The sequence below is a fragment of the Artibeus jamaicensis genome, unplaced genomic scaffold (genome assembly GCF_021234435.1).
Source record: "Artibeus jamaicensis isolate MK-2021 breed Jamaican fruit bat unplaced genomic scaffold, CSHL_Jam_final scaffold_1689, whole genome shotgun sequence".
NCBI classification, from domain to species: domain Eukaryota; kingdom Metazoa; phylum Chordata; class Mammalia; order Chiroptera; family Phyllostomidae; genus Artibeus; species Artibeus jamaicensis.
This window is the reverse complement of record NW_026522029.1, coordinates 7,705,303-7,732,477: the sequence shown is the minus strand read 5'-3', so window position 1 is coordinate 7,732,477 and position 27,175 is coordinate 7,705,303. Positions and strand designations below refer to the sequence as shown.

At 49.6% G+C, this 27,175-nt stretch overlaps 2 protein-coding genes across 3 annotated transcripts in view; one reads left to right on the top strand and one right to left on the bottom strand.

Moving 5' to 3' along the window:
• Positions 1 to 27,175, bottom strand: part of GSTM3 (glutathione S-transferase mu 3) — a 229,726-nt gene that overhangs the window by 156,516 nt on the left and 46,035 nt on the right. The gene's annotated exons all lie outside the window — the stretch shown is intronic.
• The window catches only part of AHCYL1 (adenosylhomocysteinase like 1), a 32,832-nt gene continuing 18,553 nt past the window's right edge, over positions 12,897 to 27,175 (top strand). Inside the window, exon 1 of one of the 2 annotated variants that reach the window (XM_037152406.2) lies at positions 12,897 to 13,065. In XM_037152406.2, coding sequence (XP_037008301.1) covers positions 12,946 to 13,065 — 120 coding nt within the window. In that variant the 5' untranslated portion in view covers positions 12,897 to 12,945. The remainder of the gene's footprint in view (positions 13,066 to 27,175) is intronic. The other variant, XM_037152408.2, reaches the window with a different exon arrangement.

Here is a 27,175-nt window from a genome sequence, read left to right as displayed (position 1 = left end):
ATCAAAGAGAAAAAATACTGAAATTTAAAAAATGAACAGAATAGCCAAGAACTGTGGGACAACTATAAAAAAGGTTACATTTGCATAATGTATAGAATATCAAAAGAGGAAAAAGAAAAGAACAGAAGGAATATTTGAAGCAGTCATGACTGAGAACTTTCCCCAAATCAATATCAGATACCTAACCACAGATCCAGGAAGCTTAGAGAATTCCAGGAAGGATAAATGCCCCAAAACCCACACCTAAGCATATCATATTCAAACTACATAAAAATCAAAGATGCAAAAAATCTTGTAAGAAGACAGAGAACAAAACACTCTGCCCATAGAGGATTAAAGATAGGTATTAGCCCTGGCTGGTGTAGCTCAGTAGATTGAGTGCAGGCCTGCAAATCAGAAGGTTGCTGGTTCGATTCCCAGTCTAGGCCACATGCCAGGTCCCCAGTAGGGGGCACATGAGAGACAACCACACATTGATGTTTCTTTCCCTTTCTTTCTCCTTCTCTTTCCCTCTCTCTAAAAATAAACAAATAAAATCTTTGGGGAAAAAAAGGTATTTACTTCTCAGGAACCATGAAAGCAAGAAGATAATAGAGCAAAATACTTGAAGTGTTGAGAAAGAAAGAGGAAAAAAAAAGTCCACCTAGAATTCTGTACCTTGTGGAATTATCCTTCAAAGGTAAAAGAAAAATAAAGACTCTATTGGACAAACAAAAATTGAGGATATTTGTTGCCAGTAGATCTGACTTGCCAAAAATGTTAAAAGAAGTTCTTCAGAAAGAAGGAAAATGATATAGATTAAAAAGTTGAATCTAAATGTTAAAATATGGAGAACATTTGAGAAGGAATGAGTTAGGTAAAGATAAAGTTAAAGTTGTTTTAGCTATTCTAGTTCCTTTGCTTTTCTGTGTAAGTTTTAGAATCAGTTTATGTATATCTACCAAAAATCTGCTAAAGTTGTGAGTTGACCTGAGTTCTGTTTATTAATTAGGAGAGAATCAAATCTGTACCCTATTGAGTCATTTAATCCATGAACATGATAAGCCTCTCCTTTTATCTAGGAGATTTCTTTCATCAGTGTTTTATACTTTTCAGCATATAGAGCTTATATATGTTTTAGAAGATTTATATCTAAATATTTCATTTTAAGCTATTGTAAATGATATCATTTTTTATTTGAATTATGGTTTCCAGTTTTTATTGCTAGTATAAAGGAATATGATTTTTTAATTTTATTTTTAAAGGTATCTGCTCATGTGCATATTTTTTTAAAGATTTTATTTATTTATTTTTAGAGAGAGGGAAAGGGAGGGAGAAAGAGAGGGAGAGAAACATCAATGTGTATTTGCCTCTCAAGTGCACTGACTTGGGGAACCTGGCCTACAACCCAGGGATGTGCCCTGGACTGGGAATTGAACTGGTGGCCTCTTGGTTCACAGGCCAGAGCTCAATCCACTGAGCTATCCCAGCCAGGGCAAAATATGATTGATTTTTAAGAGTTGACCTTACATTCTGCTGTCTTGCTAAACTCGCTTATTGGGTCTAGATTGGGTATTTTGTGTGTATAATTGTTTGGGCTTCTCTGTAAATAAGGACAATTTTCTTTCTTTCCAATTCATATGCCTTTTATTTCTTTTTAAAATTATAAACAGATGTTGAATTTTGTCAAATGCTTTCTATGTATCAATTGCTATAATCATGCTCCTTTTTTAATCAAATGACATATGTGGGAATTACATTGAAGGGTTTTCAAATATTGAACAAGCCCTACTCTCCGTGGATAAACCCACTGGCATGGTATATCAGTCTTATTTTTTCTTTTTAAGATTTTATTTATTTGTTTGTTTATTTATTTATTTATTTATAGAGAGGGGAAGGAAGGGAGGAAGAGAGGGAGAGAAACATCAGTGTGTGGTTGCCACTCATGTGCCCCCTACTGGGGACACTGCCCACAAGTCAGGCATGTGCCCCGACTGGGAATCGAACCAGTGGCCCTTTGGTTCCCAGGCCAACACTCAATCCACTGAGCCGCATCAGCCAGGGCCCAATCTTTTCTTTTAAAAAAGATAAAACCTAAGAAATTATAAGGATCCTACAAACATCCCAGTTAAGACACTTTCTGGCCCTGGCTGGTGTAGCTCAGTGGATTGAGCGCAGGCCTGGGAACCAAAGAACTGCAATTCAATTCCCAGTCACGGCACATGGCTGGGTTGCAGGCCAGTCCCTAGCAGGGGACACACAAGAGGCAACCATACATTGATTTTTTTTTCCCTCTCTCCTTCCCTTCCCCTCTAAAGATAAATAAATAAAATCTTTAAAAAAAAAAAAAGATTTTCTGGATTCTGAGCCAGTGGCATTTGCTGTGAATTGGATATAATTTCATTTATGTTTTGCTCCTGAATCCAAAATACAGATGGCGGCAATGTTAACTGCGGCGATAACCAACTTTTGTAATCTCACTATCTTATTGCCAGTTAATAAAACTAGTCTTCCCTGCTGATGCAACACAGGTTGACATTTTCCTACAGCTGCACTCTCAGCCTGATCTCTTTCCTTCCTCTTCCGTTTTGCAGCCACACCTGGGACGGGACAAAATCTGCTGACCAGGTGAGTTAAGGCTCCTGTGCAATTCAGAACTATGGCGATTTCTAGGGGTCTTAGGACATTTCTGCTTCTTTCTCCTCCAGAACGGTGTAAATACAGTTGTCTCCCCCAATCCATGGTGCTATTTTCCGTGGTTTCCGTTACCTGCAGTTAGTTGTGGTCCAAAAGTATTAAACGGAAAATTCCAGAAGTAAACAATTCATAAGCATTAAATTGCATGCAGTTCGAGTAACGTGGCAAACACTCCCGCCCCCCAGCTCTGTCCTGCCCGGCGTGGGATTCAGTACTTGGCCCAGCATTTCTGTGCTGTGTGCGCCACCGACCCCACTAACTTCTTATCTCAGTTATCGGGGCCACTGTCATGGTGTCTCTGTGCTCGTTTTCAAGTCACGCTTATTGTACCCAATCATGGCCCCAAAGTGTCAGCCTTGTGATGCTGACTCAGAATAGGCCGAATTAACATTAGAATTGAAATATGCCTAAGAGAGGCCATAAAGTGCTTCCTTTAAGTGGAGAGGTGTGTATGTATAGGAAAAACATAGTGTAAATAGGGTTTGGTACCATCCACGGTTTCAGGCATCCCCTGGGGGTCTTGGAACATATTCCCTGCGGATAAGGGGGGATGACTGTAGTTCAGCTATTAGGGGAACATGTCGCCCACCTGAGGCCCCCGGAAGAGGCCAGCCCAGGTCACGAGAGTGAAAGCCAAAGAAGGAGGAATTTCCCACCAGACAGCCCCTCTCCAACCGAGGGGAGAAACAGACAAAAAGTCAGCTATTCGTGGATTTTGTCTCATTTAAAAAAATAATTTAAATTTTTTCTAAGTATTCAGTTGACAGAGTCCTGATGTAAAGGGGTGTCTGCAGAGTAGAATAGGGGGTTAAACAATAACTGCATTCAGAGAGGTAAAACTCGTGCGTCCCTCATTACGGGCCAGGCACAGCTCCAGGACCTTTCATGTATTAACTCGCCTGATCCTGACAAGGCCCCCAACGAGGCAGGCACCTTATCTGGACCTCGCCGAGAAACTGTCACAAGAGGGGCTGGCCAGTGGCAAAGGAGCGTCTTCACTTCTGCGGTGTATCCACCTGTTGCTTAGTTCTGTTAAGAGGATGCATTATTTTCATCATTGAAAATTAATTTTTCTTCACTCAGCACAAAAAGGTAACATGCACTCACTGTAGAGTTTTTAGAATATGAGAACAAGCTCAAATGAGTAAAGAAAAATGACCAGTAACCTTGCCCCACTCAGAGGACGTAGAGTATTCTGGTGTTCTGGTATTCTGGCTCTTTTTTCTTTGACGAAATGTATCATTTGACATTCGTGACTGAACCGGTTCACTCTGTAGTGCTGCTTTCAAAGCTGTCTTTTCAGTGGGCAGTTCCGTCGTGGCCAGGATTCCACACCACTGTCCAGTCGCCCACCTGGTTGCCCAGGGTTGCCTTTGCCATATTTTTGGTTGCCTCCTGCTGAACTTTCCTTTTGCTATAGGAAGTTGAACAGGGCGGTTAACAGAACATGAATGTGGCAGAACAGCCTGATTGATAAATCAGCCATAGCTGGTTTTCTTAGCTGTGAATTCTTTACAAAAGAATGTGAAGTATTTTTCCCACATCCTCCCAGGAGGGCAGCCAGAGCTTCCGCCCTGGAAGTCAAAGCGGATGGAGCTGGTTTTCCAATGGGGAGTACAGTAGCCTCACCTGTGGGGTAGCAGCTTCCCTCCACAGAAAAGGGAGGGGCATCGCCAGCATCCCCAAGTGGCAGCGGTTGAGATCTCACTGGAATACATACACCCGCCCACCTCTCAGGATGCCAAAACCCGGTAGGGAGATGGCTGTGAGGAGGAGGCTGGGGAAAAAAAAAACCACTAGGTGGTCAGCTGCTGGGAGAGGCCAGTGTGAGTGGGCAGCTCAGCAGCCTGCCTGGGGAAGCAGTTCCCGCAGACAGGAAGGACCAGCCTTCACCGGCGGCGGGAGGAGCAGCCACACTCTGGTCATCTGCCCTGATTAAGGACCAGCTGCCCCAGTTCACAAGATCCAGCCCTTTGTTTATGAATCTGGGGATTTCTGGGTTTTGTTTTGTTTTGTTTTGTTTTCATTGTAGAAGCCAAGGAAGAAAGCCCCAATAAGGGTATGTGTTATTAAACGTCTCACCAGCTTGGAAAAATAAAGAATATTGGTTGGCATTTCTTTTCCATCCGGCGTCATGGAGCTAGTCCTTCCTTTCTTATGGGCAACCCTGTGAGGCGCATTCACGTGGCTAAATCTGTGTTCCTGCATGATCACTGGCTGTTCACTCCAATGTCCTCAATGCCTTTTAGGGGTGACAAGTTCTGCTGGGTCAGTCAGCTCTGTGGCTTAAGGGACTTGACCTGGGCCAAGACAGATAAGGGTAGGGACCCTGGTTCTGGTCCTTAGTCACTAATCATTAATCAGTTGCTTGAATCACTAATGTCTTTATACTCCCGCTTCTTCACCTGTCTCTGCCTCCCTGTGCTGGTCTGGACAGATCTAGGAACCAGTAGGTCTTTGCCCCTTGGGAGCCCTCGGCCTATGGCCGAGTCTAGACAAACTCCCTGGCAGATTAAATGACATATCCATGGAAACCATAAGCAGGTTAATATCTTCCCATGTGCTCCAGTCCAATCAGACTGCGGGCAATGTTCCAGAACAGGCTTGCACTGCCATAGTCTGTGCTTTGGCTGTTCCCCTAGAATGAGCACCCCTCTTTTCTGACTGTTGACACCCTAATCATCCTTTAAGAATCAACAAAAACCTCTCTCCTTGGGGTGTATGCCTTCGAGGGCAGTGAACTGCATGTACTTTGCAAGCTCCCTGCAGGCAGAGGCTGGGCCTCGTTCATTGCTGAATCCCCCCCCCCAAGACCTAGGCCAGGACTCTGCCAGTGAAGGTGCAGCCAAGTGTTTGTGGAGCTAAAAGTGGGCCCTGGGCCTTGGCTTGGATGGAGTCTTAGGCTATTTCAGGCCCTGGAGTGGGAGGGTGGCGCAGGCAGCGTTGGGGCTGTGAGATAAAAGGACTAGCAGGACTGAGGCTTCAGTGGCTGGAGGCCTCTCTGCGCCCCCCTCGTCCTCGCCTGCCCCACCTCCTCCTCGCCCAGCCCCTACAGAAGCAGGAAACACTGTGTACTTGGGACACTCTTCTATCAGACGCGGGCCCTTTGGTACCCTCGCTCCACCCATTCTGTCCCCAGGTGACTGCACAGAGGGCAGGGGTCCAAGTGGGTCTGTAGGAAACAGTCAGAGGGGCTGTGGAGAGAGGCCGACGTCCAAGCTTCCAGTCCCTGACTTGGGCCCTGGGCTCGCTCTTGGTCTAGCGTGCAGTGTTGACTCTTTGTCTGGGCTCTGTTTGGAGTGTGGAAGGGCCATGAGCTCATGCTACGGGCCAAGGAGTCTTCCCTCACCGCCGCAGAATGGGACACATGCTGAGGGTGGGGGTGAGGGAGGTTAACTCTTTTCCCGGGCCGGAGGCTGAGCTGCCACTGGGTCAGGTGGGGCCTTCAGCCCTTCCGAGGCTGCCCCAGGTGTCCCCACAGACCAGAAGTGAAGCTTTCAAGATCGGGACAGGCGGATGTAAGAGACAGCCTTGGGAACCCAGGTTGGCCATAGGAAAGACCAGGAGGGTGAAATGGTTAATGGCTTGTTGAAAAACAAGGAGAGTCCCTCCTCCAGGGGCCCAGCTGGCTGGAAAGGCAGGAATAGAGGCTCCAAGGGTGATGCAATGGGACCCGCCCTGCACACCAGAGAGGGCGAGGAAGGCGGGCTCCCACCCAGCGGCAGCCTCCGCACAACCAACAGCTCCAACAAACGAGAGGCAGGGCAGGGCCTCTGGGCCAAAGCAGGCAAGACCCTGGCCACCCAAGGTTCGGGAAGGTGCCACATCTGCCTGTCCCACTCCATCCAGCCCCCCGCATCTTCCTGGTCAAGGCAAACCCTTCTGGTAACCCTCAACGGGGTGCCTCATCGGTGTGGCCAACCTCTCGTGTCTGCCAATTCCTGGACCAGTCCCAGCCCTAGAGCTAGGTGGCAGGCGGGGGGTGGGGACCATGCCTGTGAGGAGCACACACAGGCAATGCAGTGCCTGATCCTGGCACCCCAGCACCCCCACCTCACCAGCCCACTCTCTATTGCCTAGGGACAGGGTATCTGCCAGGATCCCAGTATTCCAGAAACTTCTACATGACTCAGGGCAATTCCAAGGGTGGATGTGTTGATCTGCACTCAAGATGGGGACAGGTGTCCCTACCTTAGGGTCTGGCACAATCTCAGGGGCAAGGAGAGCATGCCATTTATTTCTGAGAAGGATTTTGCAAGGGTGGGGTACAGGAGAGAGTCAGGAGAGGACCCCTTTCTGCAAAGATATTAGCGGTGCCCACATTTTGTGACAAAGTCCTGCTATTGACTCTAAGCCCTGTGAGGGCAGGAACTACATCCCTTTTGTGGACGGCAGCCTCCCTGGCATCTAGCCCAGCTCCTGACGCAAAGGTGGTGCTCAGTAAATAACTGGACAACAGAGACCAGGCAGAGGCCACGGCCAGCTTCACAATTTCGGCAGTCAGTCAGCTTTTGTGGTAAACTCCTCACCACACACACACATGTGCCCACAGACACAGAAAAAATACACAAAGTAACACAATCATCAGGAATAGATTTCCCTGGACACTGTTCGTAATTCCTGGATGCCTTCTCCGCCTTCCGTTATCCCCCTGCAGCTTTGAGCACTGAAGGAAGATGTAGCAGGATTTCTGGTACCAGCCAGAGTAAAGTGTCTGAAGATGCTTTGAGGGGCTGCTGGCCACACAGGAGCCAGCTCTGGGGGCCGGGCTGGGGCGGGCGGTGGCTGGAGCTCATGGCTGGGGCAATCCCAGCCCACCTTCTCAAGGTAGTGCCATCCTGGCACAGACGAGCTCTGCACCAGCAATGACAGCCGTCCCCTGCAGCCAGCAGGGTCCTTGCATCTTCTTGTCCTTCTGGGAAGTAGGGCACAGAGGGGATTCCAAATGCATAACAAGAACTCCTTTTCCCTCCAGATTTTTAGCACAATTCACGTCTCAGGAACTTACATTTGCACAATACTCGTAACTTGTTCAAAGCTCTTTTATGGTCATTATATTGTGGAATGGGACCCCCTCCAGCCCCAGAAGTAAAGCTGTCACCCCACTTTGCACGAGGAAACAGAGGCCCAGACAGGTCCCAGCTTCCAGGGCCCAAGCTGGGGGCAGAGTCAAGACTTGAGGCCACGTCTCTGTCTGCCCAGAGGCCTGGCTTCCCTCCATGGCCTGCAGCCTCCCCATGAGTCAGCTGTCATGAGTTCTGGGGGCTGCACCTTATGTCCCCTTAGCAGAGGATGTCTAGCTTGCAGCCCACGGGCCACATGTGGCTCAACACAAAATCGTAAATTTATTTAAAACATGAGATTGTGTGTGTGTGTGTGTGTGTGTGTGTGATTATATGTTGCAATGTATTTAATGTGTAACCCAAGACAACTCTTCTTCCAGTGTGGCCCAGAGATGCCAAAAGGCCAGACACCGCTGCTACAGCCACACAGTGTCCCCTCCACCCACCCAGACCCTGCGTACCAGCCTGGACACCTGGCCCCACTATTGGCACCTTTGCTGCTTCTCTCTGACAGGACCTGGCGCTGTGGCTCAGCCTTGTCTCCTTTGCCTGAAAGCCATTCCTCCTCTGGTTCCCGCCCCGACACACACTCTGTTTATATTGCACCAAGTTGGAAACAGCTCAAAGAGGAAAACAATAGGAAAACCATTAAGCAAACTCCTATGGCAATGGGAGGGAGCAACTGGGACACGCTGACGAGCATGTAAACAGTGTCGGTGGGGGGTAATGAGTTCTGAAATGTTGTGATTTGATCAAAGCAGAACACAGACGGACATGCTGATGGCAAGTGTAGCAGAGTGAGCATCTGCAGCAGAACCAGAAGTTGACGGAGAGAGATACAGAGACTTTTTAAAAAATCCTCATCGGGATTTTTTTTTTTTTGCCTATTAAGATTGTGCTCAAAACAATAATACATAGCAAAATAAATATCATAACAAGCAAAACAATAATACATAGCAAAATAAATAATAATCATAACAAGCAGAGAAGGAGGAGTGTTCTCCATCCTTAGGGGACTGCCCAACTTCTGGAAATGGCTGGAACTACAGAGGGTGGGGGCTGGGAGGCTGGACGTGGGGAGCTGGGAGCTGTGGGAAGGCAGAGGCTGGCATGCCCTGGGGAGCCAGCACCCAGAGAGCCTCAGAGCTGCAGCTGGGAGCCCCTTGGGGCCAGTGACGTTGACATTAGCAACGTCACTGGTGCTTCCCAGAGCTGGGCACTGTGGCAGTTGTGGGGCAGAAAGAACATGGGATGTCACGCAAGATCTGCAATCTCTCTGTGCCTTCCATTTCCGAGGACTGAAGTGGGACCAGGCCTCTGGAAGGTGGAGGGTGTACAGAGAACAGTCTTGTTCTGGGATGGGGAGGGGTGAGTAGCCTGCAGGGAGTAGGAGGGCGTGAAAGGCACCAACCTCTGCTCCCCAGGGACCTAGACACAGTGCACTCCACAGACAGATCAAACTCAACCTGTCTTACCCGGACCCCTTATCTCAGTGACTGCTCCCCTCTGACCTGCTCCTCCTCCTCCTCCTCTATTTCCTGTCCTAGTGACAGTCACCACCATCCATTACCACTTATCAGATTCTGCAGAACTGGCCCTGGCTTCAGCTCTCACTCTGCCCTATTTCACACCCTTTGCCCCACCCATACTAAAATATTTAGTTCCCGTAAAATGGGAGCTGTTTTGCCGCCCTGCCCTTTCTCAAGTGCTATTCCTTCAGCCTAAAATCCCTTCCCTACGTGGCCCAGCTGCTTATCTGTCAAGGTCAACTTTCGGCTCATCCCTTTATTCTCGCTCCCACCCCGCCCACCTACCCCACCCCAGGCAGACAACGGCTTCCATTCGCTTCATTCATCTCTGCAGTCCAATATCCAGCACTGTGACTGCCGTATCTTCAGTATTTGATGCATATGTTATGCATTAATAAAAAGGATGAACGTGAAGGGTAATTTTCGGGGTAGACAAAAGAGTGAATTTGATTAACCAGACCAAGCCCACCACATTCTGGTGACATTTCCCTGAGTCACCTCTGCCCTCCAGCTACTCCTTTCTCCAGCAGCTCAGGGCCCTTTGGGGCCTCCTTCCCCCCACCCCGCCTCCATCACACTCAACAGGTGCGCTGCGCGGGTCCTTGGGTCTCTGCTCTTTTCACACCTGGCCCCCCCATCTCTGACCCACACGTGGACTGTGCCCCTCAGGGGGTGGGCCCTGACGCCGCCCCTGAACCTGTGCAGAAGCGCTGAGTCAGGCAGATGGTGCAGGGGGAGGGGTCTGACCACAGGTCAGGCTGGGCATCCTTGAGAGGCAGCCCCGCTGCTGGGCCGTGTGGGGTCATCTAGGGGTGATGGGGAAAGCGAGAAATGGCTCTCACTATGTTATGTCATCACCCTCCCTGGCTGGGTGAGCTCTTTGAACTCCAGCCCACACAGGGTAGGAGGGAGGACAGCCACCTACACCCAGGAGTGCCCTGGGCCCTGGGCCCTGGCCTCCTGCCCCCCCGCCCCTCTACCCCCACCGCCTTCCAGCGGAAGCACTCCCAATGCTCTTAGGTCAGCCTCCCCGGTGCCCCCGTGGGCAGGCCAACCAGCCAGGTAAGTGGACCTGAACCTGTCAGTCTCCTTGGCTCAGCCTGCAAAGGTACTGCTGCCTCTAGGCCGGGCCCTGTCTTCCGCGTCCTCAGCTGCCCCACAGGTGAGCTGCGTGTTTGGGAAAACCTGGAACTCCCTCCAGTCAGGTTCAGGAGTAAAAGGGAGGCCAAACCTCGCTGTCTGAATACTACCCTCTCTGATAATGGGATTAAAGATAAAATCCAAAGGACAGGCACGCCTATGCTTTTATTTAATTGTTAAATAAGCAAACTTAAGCCATGTGTTTTCCTATTCCGAGGATGTGGAGTTTCACCTCTGCCCCAGCTGGCTCAACCTCTGCTCCCTGAGCAGGCAGCTCTGATCCCCGGCCTCTGACGACGGTTCCAGCAAACCCGCAGAATGAAAGCTACTTCAGCCCACATGCCTGAAGTGCCCTGGGTGGGCAGGCGTGGCTTCTGGCTCCAGCTGGGAGAGGAGGAGAAAGGTTCCAGTCTGGCGCTGCTGGATGAACCTGGTGTTCTGGTGCCCCATCTTTCTGTCCCTTATGCTACGGGAGTAGCCCATAGAGAGAGGAATCAAGGGGGTTGAAAGAGTGGTCAGATGAGAGAATCCTAACAGTTAAGCTTGGGCTCTGCAGAAGCAGGACATCCTTCTAGGCGCTTCCTCCGGCTGCTTCAAATAGATGGCCCTGTGGGGCTGGGTGGTTGGAACATGGGCTTCTGTGACTAAGACTTTTGGGGCCCCAGAGGCAAGGGTTTCACACTCTCTCCAACCTGGAACATAAATCAGTGGGGAAAATGTTGCTTCAAACCACAACTTCTTTCTCCAAAGACTTGGCCCTGTCAGACACCTCAGGATATAAAAAGGTGGGCTTGCGGGGGAATTTAGGAAAAAAACATTGGTAAGATTTGAATTCTCAGCGCAGGAGAGAGGAATCTGGTTTCCCAGAGTCAATCAAGGAAGGGAGGTAAGAAGGCCGGGTGTAAAGGGAGTAGGAAGGGGGAAGAAAGTTGGATCAGCACAATGGTCCAGGGAGCTTTGCCCGGTGGTGTGACCAGTGAGCATTCCCAGGTGACTGGATAACCAAAATAACTTTTCAGAACATTTCAAAAATGTGACTTTAAATTGTTTTCTGTGTGATGTAATCCCTCCCCTGTGGCCAACAAATTTCATTAAAAGTTCTGCTACATGTTACAGCATTATTTTTGTGGTTGTTTTGGAGTCGGGGTGGGGGGTGGAAGGAACAGGGCTGTGTTCCCTTTGCGAATTGATGGCAGGAACTAACGAAACAGCCTCAAGACCAGAATACTGAATAAAACTTTGATGAGGCAGAAAACTAGAGCCAGAGATAACCACAAAAATCAAACCCCCCCTCCACCCCCCCTGTAATTCACAGAAATGCTGGGGAGGGCATTGGACTTTCCACAGCACACAGGAGTTCAAGCCAAAGTAATTTGCATTTCAAGGGTCACACTACCTCAGCTGACAGTAGGTTACAAATAGGCTTTACCTCTCCAGCTGGACTAAGCCTTGCAAAACATAAGATGCATCACGCTGTCTTTACCATCTAGGGCGGAGCATGGGGACAACACATAGTAGGGCCCAGTAAAAGCACGGGGTGGCCCATGGACGCCCTGGGCGCGGCATTGAGAGCAGAGATGAATGTTTAGGTTGTGGGTGAGGGGCGGGCTGAAGCAGGGAAGCCATTCAGGCTGGAAACTTCTCCCCCTACCTCCATCCTCCGACTGGTTAGCCCTATCCCAAAGGTCAAAGAACATCAGCTCTGCGGTCTAAAGGTCTGTATAAGGCAGGGCCTAAGGGGAGATGGTGGTGGAGGAGGTCACACAGGGTTGTGCAGAAACCACATTGCTGAGTCTGCCCGCCCTTAGAGAGTCAAGGAGGCGAACACTGCCCCTTGGGAAGGGGCTTCTGATCCAAAGGTCCTGGGGTAAGGGAACTGAGTAAGTGAGATGTCTTGAGACGCAGATGTTTGTTACGAATGGCTGCAGGATGAGTCGTGTGGGGGCTCTGGTCTTTGCTGCCAAGCACCCCCGTTACGCCCTTCTGAGGCCTTCTGGGAACCCCAGCCCAGAGACCGCCTCAGTTCGGGATATCCCTGCAGGAACCAGGAGCCGCTCCCAGGGCTGATAGCGCCACCTGGCGCCGCAAAGGCTCCGACTCATCCAGCCAGCTTGGAAGCATAAAGGGTGGTTTGGGGCGTCTCTGTCCAGCGTGGTGACGTCAGGACCGAGCGCCTTTTCTCCCCACCCCTTCCCCCCCCTTACCCCTCCTTACTCCGAGCTGCCAGTACCCGACGTGGCGTCACCGCCGTCTTCCCTTACTTTGCGTGCGTGTGTGCGTGCGGCGGAGGTGGCGGCGCGGAGCTCCGCGCTGCTGCTTCTGGGGCTACTGCCGCCTGTCGCTGTCCTGCTTCCCTGGACTGCGGAGCGGACCCGGCGCCCGTCCCAGCATCTCGGCACCGGACGCGGCTCCGCGGGGCGCCAGGCGGGAGGGTGGGCGAGCGCGTGTCGGAGGCCGCAGCTCGGGCGGGTGGGGGTGCGCTCGGGAGGGAAGGAGGCGGGGGCGGCGGGGCAGCAGCGGGCCCGGCCGGCCGGGGAATGTCGATGCCTGACGCGATGCCGCTGCCCGGGGTCGGGGAGGAGCTGAAGCAGGCCAAGGAGATTGAGGACGCCGAGAAGTACTCCTTCATGGCCACCGTCACCAAGGCGCCCAAGAAGGTGCGGGGGCTCTGGGTAGCGGTGGGGGCCCGGGCCGGGGCCTCGCGGAAGGGGCGCGAGCCAGTTCCGCGCTCCAGCTAGGTCGCGACTTCGGGGGCGAGGTTTGAGGGGATCGGGAAGAGTGGGATGGTGTACGGTGGCGAGCAAGCCGCCCCAGGCCTACCCTGAGCTGGAACGGCCGCCCCTGACCTCACTTTCCTTTGTCCCTAGGCCCTAATCCTCCGGGATCTTTTTGAAACCCGGCAGGGCCGGGCCTTAAATTCGCCCCAGACTTTTCCTGGTTGGAGGGCCTTGAAGACGGGAGTGGGAGGGGTGAACCAACTCAGCTGACCCCTGTGACCAGCTCCAGGGGATGGGGGTGTGCACACAATCTCCCCCCAGGCGAGGGGTCAAATTTGGTAGAGCTACTTTGGGAGCGGTAGCCGGTTTATCCGACAACTGCGTGCTAGCCCGGAGTCAGGAGAGAAAAATGCCAGGAGTTGGCTCTTCTAGGCAGGTGAAAACCATGAGGGCAGCAGGAGACTAAAAAGAAAACTAGGATTTTCACCTTCTATGAGTGTCCACCTCTTCACAGATGTAAGCAATTAGCATTTGGGGGTTGGTGACGGCAGACACTGTCACGGATACAAGTTGATCGCAGTCGTGTGAATAGATCACTTAGGCATCCCTGGCGAAGAAAGCTGGGCGGGGGGTGGCGGTGGACGGGTGGGTGGGAAAGCAGGATTGATTGCTCATTCCTGACTGATTTTAGGGAGGCAGAACGGGTCTCCTCTGTTGTGCTGTGGGTTGAGCTCAAAGGACATCCTTCTGATTGTCTCGTGGAGATTAAAGGGCGACCTTTGGAACTTTCATTCTGACTAGCCCTCAGAGTGGCGGAACCGGGATTGCTCCTGCGTTCGGAGCCTTTGCTGCCAACCACATCTTTCTGTCCACATACCTGGCACCCAGGTAGCAGTGGACGGGAGAATCTTTGCAGACCCGTGAGAATCTGGGTAAATTATTTCCCACCGGTTTAAAAACAGTGTTTCAAGGCCGCCTCTGCCTGCCGTGTTAGATGCATGCGGTGCTTGCTTGCCCTGAACCAAGCCAGGTTTGTGGCACTCCTTATAGTCCTTGAGGCTCCTACAGCTGAACCAGTTAAGCTGTCCAAAGTGGGAGAGATGACTTTTCTTAAAAGGAAATTAATCTAACCCTCCAGAAATCAAAAGCACGGTGGAAAAGGCAGGTCGCTGTTGTGTGCTTTTGCTCCATTTTCCCATGAACTTAGAATCTCACCAATACAGTCTCTTTTAAAAGGTTGTGGAAGATCCCTTGATTCTAAGGAGCCTGACTAACCTTGTTTTAGTGCTCTCAGTTCAGTGGACTGTTTCCTTGGGGCAGTGACCCTCTGTAATCTGCGGTTTAGGGACAGGCACAGCCTTTGTAAGCCAAATGCTTAAGGTGGTACCTGTGATGAGCAGGGGAAGGTGGAAGCCCTGGTACCCTAACTCCCTGAACTTGTCCTCTCCCGAGGAGCAAGCCTGTCTTTTGTGTGTTTGCTTAGGGATTAGGCGCCTTTATTCCTACTTGCCTTTATTTTACTGAGCCCTTATTCTCGCAAGTTCCACTGTTAATAAGACAAAGTTTGTATTATAGATTGTAACTCGATAAGGGCAGGACTCTGCTCACCACTGTGTGCATTGTGCCAGGCTCTGCCCCTGATGGGTACTCAACTGTTAATTGCCCACCTGGCTAACTAGTAATCCAGATGTCTGTGTGGCCACTTACCAGGAATAAGTATCCCTTTTCCTCTCTTCCTCCCTGGAGGACTATTGCTCATGTGTATTATTGTCTGGCCAAGTACTGATGATTTTAGAGACGCATATTCCTCTAGCTGGCGGAAGCAGCCTGGGCTAGGAATGAGGGAAGAGCCCATAGAAGTTTCCATTTGCTGGTGAATGTGTCCCCGTGTTTCTTATCAATCTTGCTCTCTCTCAGATTTATTGCTTAGTGCTTACACAACACTATATTAAAGTGCTTTATGATAACTAATTACCCCTCCCCTAGTGATGATAAAAGGCATTTGTTTAGTTAATGAGTGGGTTGAGGACTAGTCAAGGTCACAGCAGCAAGTCCTTGGTGATCTGTTTTTTCAGAACTTCAGCTGAATTGGACATCATGACCGGAGGCCCTTTTGTACCTCTTCCATGTGTTGATACCCTGAGAAAGCATGAGAACAGAAGAGAAAAAAACGTAGTTTGGCATCCACTGAATGGTGTGAGGAAAAGCCCTCTTCACATGGCGGGCGCTGTCCTTCACCTGTGATGGTTCCTGCATGGCTGGAGACTGAGGAATTCTTGGGTCATTCCCAGCCCTGAGGCCCCTCGGGAAATGAAGACATTTCTGGTGCCAGTCAGAGGCTGTAGGTTTCTTCAGGGTGACCTTGATGGTCCTCGGTCAGATGCCAGTTTGTTTGGGGAAGAGTGGGTGTCCCCCCCCCCATTAAAACTATAGGTACTGAGATTCTTCAGCTGTTAATTGTTAACTTACTCAGTTGTATATGCCCCTGGGTCTGCCACAGTGCTGTGTAGATGACAGGACTTGTTGGTGCAACTCAAGGCTTCACCTGGGTGTCAAGCCACCTAAATGGCTAGCACCTGAAGCAGGTGAGCGTCTGTGCCTCAGTTGCCTTGTTTGCCAAATAAGTGCTTTTTGTTAGCAGCAAGTGGAAATAGGCAGAGGGTGGGAACCAAGATACAGCAAAAGTGGTTTTTAAAAAGAGGTGTAATAGTATATCATACTCTGTCTTTTTAGTGGGCATTTGAGCTACTTCTAACACGGGACTCATATGCTATAGATAGGAAGTCAAAACTGTAGAAAGAAGCAGAAAATATGGTTAACCCTGAGGGCTAAGACAGTCCAGGAGGCTGACCATCACATGTCACTCTCAGCCTGCTCATAGCCCGAGGATGAAGGAAGTCCTGGAATTAGTCTCGTTAGCAGGCACAGGAAACAGTACGTACCCATTCCTCAGGAAGACGACCGGCGCTCACATGCTCAGAGGAGACTCTGGCGGGATGGCAGTCATAGCTGTAGATGGCTCACGTGGTGAGGCTTGTTCACGGTGGCTGCTGATTTCAGATGGTGTGACCCGGAAACTTTGGGTGACAAAGGAGCCCTTTAGTTGTACATTGCAGCACAACTAAAGGGGATCCTTGTTTAATGTTGACAGTTTCCAGCGGAACCTGACAAGTCAGCTCGTTCAATCACTGGGTGTTTATCCCTCTTGTTCTGCTCCTTTGTGTCCTAGAGGTAACAGCAGTTCTTGTGCCTTTAGAAATGGACATGGTGTCAAGTTGACCCCCCCTCCCCCAGTAAGGTCAACCCAAACCTCCAGCTTGTTGATGAAACTTACTAAAATAAACACGTTCTCTGGAAGGTCTAGCAGGATGTTCACTCTTCTCTACACTTCGGATCACTTGGAGACACTCTTTGGAGTAAATACATTAGGAATTTGCCCTGAAATTTATCATTATGAGCAGCACAAGAGGGGCAAGGAGAGAAGGAACACAAAAGAGGTTACTTTTGCTTGTAGGATATTCTTTATGTGATTGAAAAATATGTATGGAAGTGGCCAGCTGAACTAGGAAGTATAGCAGGCAGAGCCCCAGTGAGAACTGCTTAGATGCTCCCCTGTTCGGCGGACTTGGGGTCTTCCCCTGCTCTTCAGGATTGTTATGGCATTGACATTGGTGCTTGGAGTCCCTGAAAAGAGATTTAATAGGCCGGCATTTCCTGTCTTCTCCACATCATTAGGATCTCTTGATTCTCTTAAGAGCAGCTCCTGTTTTTAGTGTGGTTTGAACAAGAGTCGGATGTGTAAGAAGATACTATCTTGTTTAGATTTCTCTACAGATACGGATTACTTCTTTTTCTTACTTGATTCTGTTTAGTTAGTTAGACACTAGTTTCCATATCACTTTTTCTAAGTTCAGTAGACGTTTATCTTTCGTCAGAGACCAGTCTGTCCGTGGTCTGTGTCCCTTGCTGGGGACATCCCTTGCTAGCTCCTGTAATGCTGTTATAGACGGGGACTGTTGGTTGTATCAGGAAGGCATCATTTGCATCCAGTGCATGTTGCCCAATGTCACGTTCTTGTAAAGTTGTTTACAAAGCTTTTAATGTATTTTGATGCATAAGATGTACAGCCTTAGCTGCCTGTGACCCTAATCAGTTTACTTTGCCACCTCATGTACTTGTGATCCATAAACAAGCACTTCAGTGCTATCTCGGGCTATTATTTATAGGAACTGGCCAGTGAAGGAGACTCCTTTATACCTATCTGCTTATCAAGTTTGGGGATTTGGTTATTAAAATTTTATAAAGAAGGGTGGCCCTTGTTATTCTGGGTCTAGTCATTCAGAACACGTCATAGTGAGGTGGGTCAGAAGCATCCCTGTCACGTACGAAGAACAGCACATGCGCGCAGACCAGAGTTGGTTCCAGCCTGAATCCGAGAACCCCAAGTTAAAGATGGTCCGACCACGAGGCTTCCTCCCGACTCTGGTCAGCACCTCCCATACGGCGGGAGTCAGAGATTCGCATGGACTTGGGTCCCCTCTTCTCTCCGCTGTCACACCTCGCTCTGACTCAGTCCAGGGTTTTCTTGCTGTCCTGCTGTCGGTTGGCTGTTACGTGAAGCTTCTTTAACTTTCCCTCCTTGTTCCTAAAACTAAGGAGTAGTGCACTGTGCATGGAGCACTCGATTTCTGGGAGTCACGTTTGCCTTCAGTCTCCACCGTCTGATAGACTCGTGACTTGAATGTGTTGGACGAGTGTCTTAGCCTGTCTGAGCCTCATTTTTTTTTCCTTTCATTTTCTGTAAATCACTTTTTCACTCACTATTGTGAGACAGTTTTACTGGGTACACAATTTTAGGTTGACAGATATTTTTCTCAACACTTTGAAGGTTTGTTTTCATTAGTGCTGGCCTTAATTATCACAAGTGAAAGTCGGCTGTCTTCTAACTGTTTCCTTGCAGGTGATCTGTCCTTTTTATTCTAGCTACTTTCACGTTTTTTATGACTGCATATCCCTGTGGTCAAGGGCATGGACTCTGACCTCCATTTCTCATCTGTAAAAGGAGCAATAGTGACAGCGCTGCAGGAGTGTCCAGGGGATCCGCACTCAGTCAGTACTACTCTGTGTGCTCCCTCCTGTGTGCCTCGTGCGACCGTCTGTCCTGGTTTGCCTGGCCCAGCTCTGGCTTACACCACGTAGCCTATATGCTGTTCAGTGAGTACCTTCTTACACCCCGAAAAGTCCCCTGGTCTGTTTGAAATGTCCTTAAAGAGCCCAAGCAAAGACGTTTCTGTTGGAACGTCTTTTCTATAGAAAGAGCGTGTTCCCTGACAAAAGTGTTACTTTATGTAGCGCTGACACCTGTCGAACACCGAAGTAGTTGTTGATTCCCAGGTGGTACCTGGACAAAGGGAGGATGGGGCTCTTGTGCTGGAAGTGGGACCTGTTCTGTCTCCACACCACAGGATGCTTAGAGCGCGGCTGTCAGACACTGGGCGGGCTGAGTCTGGGAGCTTGTTTCTTCCATCTGCAGTAGTTCAGAAGCCTGAGGTGGTTGGTGCTCTTTGTCCCCCTTCCCCCCTTGGGATCCTCCTCAGCTGCCCAAGAGACTCCCCGTCAGTGCCTTGAGGGCTGGTCTCAGGAATGATGCACCTTGAAGCCAGCGGCACTGGCAGATTTTGTGCTAAAACTGTTTTAAGGACTGACTACTATCTGAATGTTATTCTTCATCAGTATCTCTAGACCAAACACATGGGAGCAAGGACCATACCTTGTGCATACGTGTTGTAGGTAGTGCCTGCGCACGATACCATCGGTCCCTGTTTGTGAGTGAAATCTGCAGGGTGGTCATCCCCCAGAGAGAGTGAGCTGGGCTGACCGGGTGGCCGTGGCTCACTGTCCCCTTCAGTTGGCCGCGCTGTTCTTCTACCGTAGACCTTGCCCACAGGGTGCTGATGGACCAGGAACTGCAGTGGGAAATTGACGAGAACTTCCGGCATCTTAGTAGATCCCTTAGTAGAAGTAGTTGAGACAGGAGACTTGAGAACATGTGGCCCCAGCTTTTTAGCTCAGTAGTGTAAGAACCGCAGGGCAGGAGGCTAGAAGCTTAGGGATATCCTTAGGCGCAATGGAAATGGTAACTTGAATTTCCCATAAACTTTTTTTTTAAGATTTTATTTATTTATTTAGAGAAAGAGGAGAAGGGGAAAGGAAGGGGAAAGGAAGGAGAAAGAGAAGACGAGAAACATTTACGTGGGAGAGAAACATCGATTGGTTGCCTTTTGCACATCCCCACTAAGGACCTGGCCTGCAGTCCAGGCACGTGCCCTGACCAGGAATCGAACTGGTGATCCTTCGCTTGCCATACAACACCTAACCAAGTGAGCCATGCCAGCCAGGGCCCCATCAACTCTTAAACTCTTAGCATTAGGGACACTGCCCAAAGTTGAACCGGTAGTTTGACTTTCACATGCTCTTCATTTAAAGATAGAGGCTTCCTCTTAGGGTGTTTGAGATTTGGGGACCAGTGGTGAGTCGAACAGTTTCATTTTGGAGTCCTGAAAGGACTGGATGGAGCTCTGCCCAGCAGTGCTGAGCGAACCTCTGATTCTTCTTGTTCTGCAGCCCCGGCTGCCTTCAGAACTGAAGGCTGAGCTGGATGTTCAAAATCTATATGCGCCCTTGTCTCTGAAAAACACCTTCTTTAGAGCCACAGTCTTCTGGGAACCGGGCCAGAGCTCGTCCTAACCAGGAGTTCAGATGCTGGCTGGCACTGAGGGTTCTGCGTGTGACGTTTCCTTAAAGTATGTGACCTTGACAGGGTTCAAGGGAAAGGGAGACCTTTCGAATTTTGCAGCTTTGGAAGTAAAAACAGGTGCTTCACAGAGATGGCAGATGTGTTCACTTATTCTGGTAACTAATTCAGTTTCCTGTGGTTGGCCAGATGGTCTCCAGTTCCTAATTCAGAGATTTGAGTGTCCAGCTTCAGAATACTAGACTTCTTAGCAAGCAAAACATGAAGATTCCCAATGTTCCGTTCTTCTGGAGAACAGCCCAGCTGGCTTGTCGTGCTGGATTAGATGAATTGTGAATGTTAATTATACCGATCAATACAGTGGCCTTGGTAACAGACTTGTAGCTGCTGTAGAATCTGTTTACTTCACATTTGTAACAGAAAAGAGACCGAGCTGGTTGGGAACATGGTGTTCTGAGCATTATAAACTGTATTGTGAGTCCAAGGAGAAGCAAGCTATGGGGACTGACCCCGTCGCACCTCTTCCCCAAGATCTCCCAGAGGGAAGCGTTTCTTTGGGGGTGGGGTTCTCTTCTTGTTTGCCAGTTGTTGCGTTGAGATCGGCAAAGGCTCGGCTTTTAGCGAGATGGGGTAAAGGCTGTTTCTGAATCGTAAGGGTTAGGAGGGGAGCATCCGTGTTGGGAGGCACCCCAGTTCTCTCCCTTTTGCAGTGGAGGGTTGATGAGGTTGGTTCCAACCCTTGCGCTCAGGAAGGAAGCCCTCCGGTCTGGGGAGCAGAGGGTTCAGAATTCTGCACATTCTTTTCTGACTCTGCAGGGAGGGGATTAGCTGAGTGCTGGGCATGTGTGGAATGAGAGCGCCTCGCCAGTTTTTACTGAATTTGGACCAAGCCATGGTGAAAATACAGTCTCTCCCTGAGACCAGCTCTTTGTCATGTTCTCCTGAACCCTTGTGGACCCATCTGCTGGATGGTCTCTGCACTGAACAGGTGGAGGTGTTATGAGCGCCAGATTCTCTACTTCCTCTGCTTTGTTTTCTCTCTGAACAAGATGTAGCCAACCCATCTGTTCCCTGTGTTCCTTGAGTCTCTTTCTCAAGAGCCTGGTAAACTCCATATGCCTGAGTTGGCTTTTGCAGATCAGTACTTCTCGTGGAGTGGGAAGGAATGGACGGTACCAGTCCTCTGGAGAGCTTTTCCAGAGTATTTGTTCCCAGGGCCCTAACCCAGAGTGGGGGCAGGGGTGGAGGATGAGAGGCAGGTGGAGAAGGGGGTGGTGTGTGCATTTTGAAACAGCTCGGATTGGGGAGAACCCCTCTTCCAGATTTCCCAGCGAGGCCGGCCAAACTGGCTACGAAATCTGACACTGGGATGTGGTACAGCCGCCACCTGTCTTGGATGACTGTGGTCTTGAGGAAAAGTCTCGCGTCCCAGTGTGAGAGGTCCTGAAAATTACCTGTACTTACGCTTCTTTCCTAAGGTGCTCAGTGTAAGCTGTGACCAGAAAGCACGCAGCCTGTCCGCCCAGGGCGGAGCGCTGCCTGCGTCCCAGGGCCTGCGATGGGCATGCAGAGTACATCTGCGAACCAGACAGCGGTTCATACCTGTGCTCTGAGGTGGTTCTTTGGGTCGTCTGAGTCCTGCGTGGCGGCTGTTCATTGTTTGGGCTTTGGAGCTCTCTCAGAGCTGTGCTGTCTCCCAGCAAACGCGCATGTGCATATGACAACCTTATACAAGGGGGAGCTGGCAGCCTCAAGCCCCTTCGCGGACCCCAGACTAACAACCTGGAATGCTTGCTGAGCGAGGAGAATGTGGTGATGGGGTGCAAGCCAGGCCGTGGGCTGAGGGTTTGGGGCCCTTACCACCTGGTCCAGCCATGGCAGTCTGCAGAGAACTTGAGGGTGTTTTTAGGAAAAGTCAGTATGAGGAATGGCTAGGCCTCCACTGAGCCAGCAGCATTTCTTGAATCTGTGTTGTCTTTGAAATCCTAGGAACGGTTTGACTCTGTCCCTGCTCCCACCTCTGGTTTTTGGTTGGCTGAGCTTTCTTGGACCCAGTGGACTAAAAATCAGGTCAGAATATGAAGATTTCCTTAAGGTGATCATTTATATTATGAATTCCTGGACTAATAGCGATAGTCAAGTTATAAAGCTACATTTAAGGCATTTTGGTGAAATTCTGGCTTCAAAATACAGAAAGTCACAGGCGCAGTTGGTCGAGGGGCTGAGGAAGTAGCCCAGGAGTGTGGGTTGGAGGAGAGCGGTGGGGAGAGGAGGGCCGGGCCCCGAGAGGCGCGGACCGAGCTGGGGCGCCAGGCAGCCAGGAGAGCAGCTTCCTCCTTAAGCCAAAGTGAGTGGATTTCAGACCCAGAGCAAAAAAAATAAATAAAATATTTTGGGTCCTGAAGAAGTCTGTCACTATTGCTTTGTTACCAAATGGAACTCAGGATAAAACTGGGAGGGCGTTCCATATATGAATAGTAACGTCTCTCTTCCTGGAAAAGGTGGTATTTGACTTTTACGAACAGGCAAACCCTGCCTCGGGTAGGACAGCATGTGACCTGTGTTACGGGGACAGGAATGCAGTGTGGTTTGGGCACTGTGAGAAAAACTCACGCAGAACAAGTAGGGCCAGATTTAGCTGTTGGAGCACAGGGGCACACAGTGTCCTGTGACGTTCCTGCTCGACCTCCCAGAAGCCTGCTCCTGAGTGGAACCCCGGGCCAGGCCCTCTCTATGTGGGCTTCACAGGACTGTTCTTGTTTCCCTGCCTGCGGCCTGAAGGGAGCAACCCACCCACCCGAGGGTTGCTGAGTAAGTGCCGCATTCAAGGCGGTCAGGCCAGCTGCTATAAACTCACAGCCCATCCGAGAGCAGAGTCCACAGCCCTCCCCAGAGGAGCTGGGAGGCTCTAGATGGTCGGTTGCATTTGGAGCTGCCCTGCAGCGAGCGTATGGAAACACTGTTCTGCTATGAAACCTTCCAACCTGCTGCTGTTATAAGGGCGTCTCACTGCTCAGTGGTACATTAAAGCCAGCGCTTCCTAATCTGGGGGAGATCATCACAACCAGTCATCTTTGTTTTGTGCTTTTAAAGAAGCCCTTTAAAATGGTCAGAGGCCCTGGCTGCGTGGCTCAGCTGGTTGGAGTGTCATCCCATGCACCACAAGTTTGCAGGTTCAATTCCCAGTCAGGGAGTGTACCTAGGCTGTGGGTTTGATCCCCAGTCATGGTGCATCTTCGAGGCAGCCAGTTAGTGTTTCTTTCTCACATCCATGTTTCTGTCCTCTTCCTCTCTAAAATCAATAAACATAGCCTCGGGTGAGGATTAAAATAATAATAATAATGAAATGATCAGAGGAATTTCAGGCCTCCCTTCCTGAACCTGGTAGGCTCTGTTCAGCTTGTGAAGTCACATAGTTGAAACCTGCTACTCAGTTTGTAGAAAAAGTCTAAAAAACCATGTCACCGGAATTTTTTTCTTCATTCAGTGAGTGAGTACTTTAAATGAATATCTATCACGGATATGAAACCGACTCAGTAATCACTTACGTTACTTATACCCAGCACATGAAAGAAAAATGAACAACCTTGCAAGAATGTTCTTTCGTTGTAATGAAGTCAGAGAAGCGGTACCAGAAAGTGGGAAACAGAAGGGGTTTCTTTAAAAAAATTTTACATGGGGCTCCCCAAATTTAACTTGTTTTGTATTGGGAAAACCCCTTCCCTAGGTCTTCTAGACGTGTTGCAAGGTGCTGGGTGACTTGGAGCGGGCACCGTTTGAGAGGCCCGCTGTAGGTGAGAGAGGAACCGTGTGGAAGTTCTCAGTTCAAGGGCATGTTGTCTGACCGTACTGAGTATTAGTGTGAAAGAAAGCTGCCCCTCACCACTCTGCACAGGATGGATACAGTACCTTAAAAACCACGTGCGAAATACATTCTGTCTTGCCTGTTTTAAAGGTGGTCATTTCTTACGAAAATAGACACTTTTCCAGGGGACCAAAAAAAAAAAATCATTGGCCCATTCGAACATACCAAATTGAAAACCTTATATAAATAAATAAATCTAGGTGGTATTACTAAATTGCTTATGTGCGTAGGAAATTCTGGGTCATTTCTTTCATCCTGGTACAATGGTCAGGATTAGACCACCCACACATTCTTCTCTCCCCCTGTGTCCCCAGAGAGGGTGGAAGCACGTGCCGGAATGCAGTCTGGGCTCCACCCTTCTACCCTCCCCCCCCCACGCCCTTCGAGTCGAACCAGCAGCGCTTCTTCACGGCAGTTCATTGGCCACTTAAAGATACTGCATTTCTGTGTGTCATTGCCCTTCTTCCCCACATCGTCTGGCCTTTGGAACTGAGAGAAGGCTGCTTCTTCCCCAAACCGACACATCTTCACCTGGTATTAGAAGCTCAGAAAGCTTCGGTGCACGGTTGTAAACTGACCCCCAGAAATAAAGGGGAAGCTGCTGTTTCCAAAAGAAGGATAATAGTACTGGGCTTGAAGGGTTTCAGGGAGGGGCTGTTTATTTTTGGCTTTTTTGTCTTGAGCAAATCACGTAGCCCTGCCCCCTGTTGTGTTGTGAAGGGTGGATCTAATGCTCCAAGGGTTCCAAAATGTTTTGAGAAATACAAACCCTCTAGTATAAGGAAGTCGTAGCCATAGCCATAAGCCACCACCGTTAGAGCCTAAATGGGAAAGTCAGGGGAACCTAGGCGTTCAGGCCTCGGTGCTCACAGGGCGGGTTTCACACCTCTAGTCAGCCCTCCGTGAAAGTCCCAGTTTACTGGTGGTTTCACGTATTACCTTTCTGCCAGGATTTAAGCAAAAATGGTTTGAAAATCAGTGGTGCTGTAGCAGTGTTACTTATTGATAAGCTACGCTGAATAACTTTTCCTGTACAAAATTGGATTTTGACTTTTGGTTTGCCACACAGCCCAAAGCAAGAGGTTTTTGTCCTTGTGTGTGTGTCCACTTTGCTTATTAGAAAAGGGCTATTCAGAAAGTCCTAGATCAAAGACACCCAGACTTCTGCATTCTGGTCTGGGGGGCGGGGGGTACTGGATTCGGGGTGTACCCTTGCGGAGCAAAAGGTAGCTGTTCTTTTTAAATGGTCCCCGAGAGCGGCAGGCAGCGGTTCCTTTCAGCCAGCCTGTTTCCTGTAGGCTAAGATCGTGACTCGATATGGAGACTTTTATCTAAAATTGGACATACACATACCAAGTTAGAAGGCCAGGGAAGGAGGGCCGGTACTGCCTGTCTAGAATGGAAAATCCAGTTCCGTTTTCCACGTGGCTGACTGTCTTCAGCAGACTCTTGTCCGTGTACTGTGTCCGAATCTGTCCTCGAGGCTTTTTTTTTAAGGACTGTGGATACTAAAACCTACTGCAGCTTGTTGGTCTTCAAAGTAATTTCACCTGGCCCTTTGGACATGGAAATACCCAGTTTCACTACAGGATGGATTCTCGAAGGTCTGTTCCACCCGCAATACCTGTTACTACATAGTTACTGTTTAACAGCAGGTCTTTAAAGTCAGATTGTTTTATTTAGTGTGGCGTTCTGATGGCCTTTTCCTCCCTCGAGCCTCGGCTTTGTGGGTGGATGCTAACTGTAAAACTGATACGGTCTGTCTCCTTAGCTTTGTCGGGTGTTAGTCTGGGGCTCGGAGAGCCGACCTGTGCGGTCTCGTGGCCACTCTTTGGGAGCTTCTGCCTCCTACTCTGTGTCAGGGGCTTACGTTCCGTCCACCCCCAGTTAGATGTGGCCTTCCCAACGCTGAGCCGACTTACAGGTGGAACTTACTCCAGCAAATACATGAAGGGGGTTTGAATTTGTAAGATGTAATTGGCTTTCAATTTCACTTAAGCTAGACTCCCAGATCAAGGAAAAAAGAATTATTGTTACACGTCTCCACTCTTTTTTGTTCTGGGTAGGCTGAGATATTATACATACGGCATTTACTCAGTCTGTGCGGCCAGCTTCCAAAATGCGGGAGAGACTCCATCTCCTGGGACTGTCCACTGGTCACTTGCTTTCGGAATGAACTTATTCTCCCACATAAAAACCCACCTGAAGAAGACAGAGTTACCTGTTTGTAAGCAGTTGACAAGTTCGCATCTTAAAGGGTATACCAGCATACCTGGCAGCAAGGTTTGCCAGTTTAACTTCTGTCGGAGACCAAGGTTGTTAACATGAGAAAAGCGAGTCAAACAGGAAAATTTAAAGTTTTAAAAAGTGGTCACGTTAAACCTGAAATGGAGATGTCAGTGTGAACTCATGGGTAAAACAGAAAGACCGATTTTTCTCTCCACTGAACAAACCCGAAGCGCCGGCCCCCCTGACAGCTAGTGGCACACCTTCTGCCCAGGTGTCGGTTTGAAAAGGCCACTCCGCAGCCGGAGGATCAGGGCTCCTTGGAGACATGGCTGCTTCCAGGTCCGGAGCAGAGAACAAGGTGAGCCTGGGATGCTCTCAGGTCGGGAAGGAAGTGCCCAAATGGGGCGCTGTCAGAGGGGAGAAGAGGCTCCCGCGGGCCCACACCCGTGAGACTGAATGTATCACCACAGAGATAAAAACACAAACGACAAGTGAAAAAGAAAAAGATAATGCGTGAGGAAAAGGCTTTTCTTTGCCAAAGAATTCCAGCTAATACATTTGGAAAGAATGATGAGGAAAAAAAATAATGGTTCTATAAGCCACCCTCCTCCCCAACATAACTGGTTCGGGCAGGGATTAGGAACAGATGGCAAAGTCACCAGGGAACAGGGTGTTCACGGGCTGACAACTGTCACTTCACAAATGAACCTGTGCTTGCAGTGGTCTCACTTGAAACAAGGGTTTAGTTTCGAGTCACCAATAGTGGAACAAGCCAATGGTGTGTTGCCTGGTAAGATGCAAAGTGAAGTCTATACACAATGTCATCTACGAAATATTTCTGCCAAAATTTGAACCTCTTTCTAATCGAACCTCAAAGCTGAACTTCCAGTTTACGGTGAGGAAACTATGAAAAATTCAGAATATGGAAGAATCTGTAAGGCATCTGGCCTGGACTCTTCAAGAAACGTCAGTATCTCAAGGGGGGGCGGGGGGGCAGGAGGATGGTTCTCACTGAGCAGAAACTAAAGGAACCTCACGGCCAGGTGTGTGTGGCGAGCCTCGACTCCACCCTGGGCTGGAAGACCTGGGGGGTCGTGGGTCTACAACTGTGAATGAGCAGTGTGCGTGCAGACTGGGCATCCGGTGACGGCTGTGCAGTGCCGCGTGTTCTGTACGAGAAGGTGTTCCTGGAGGGTGAACTT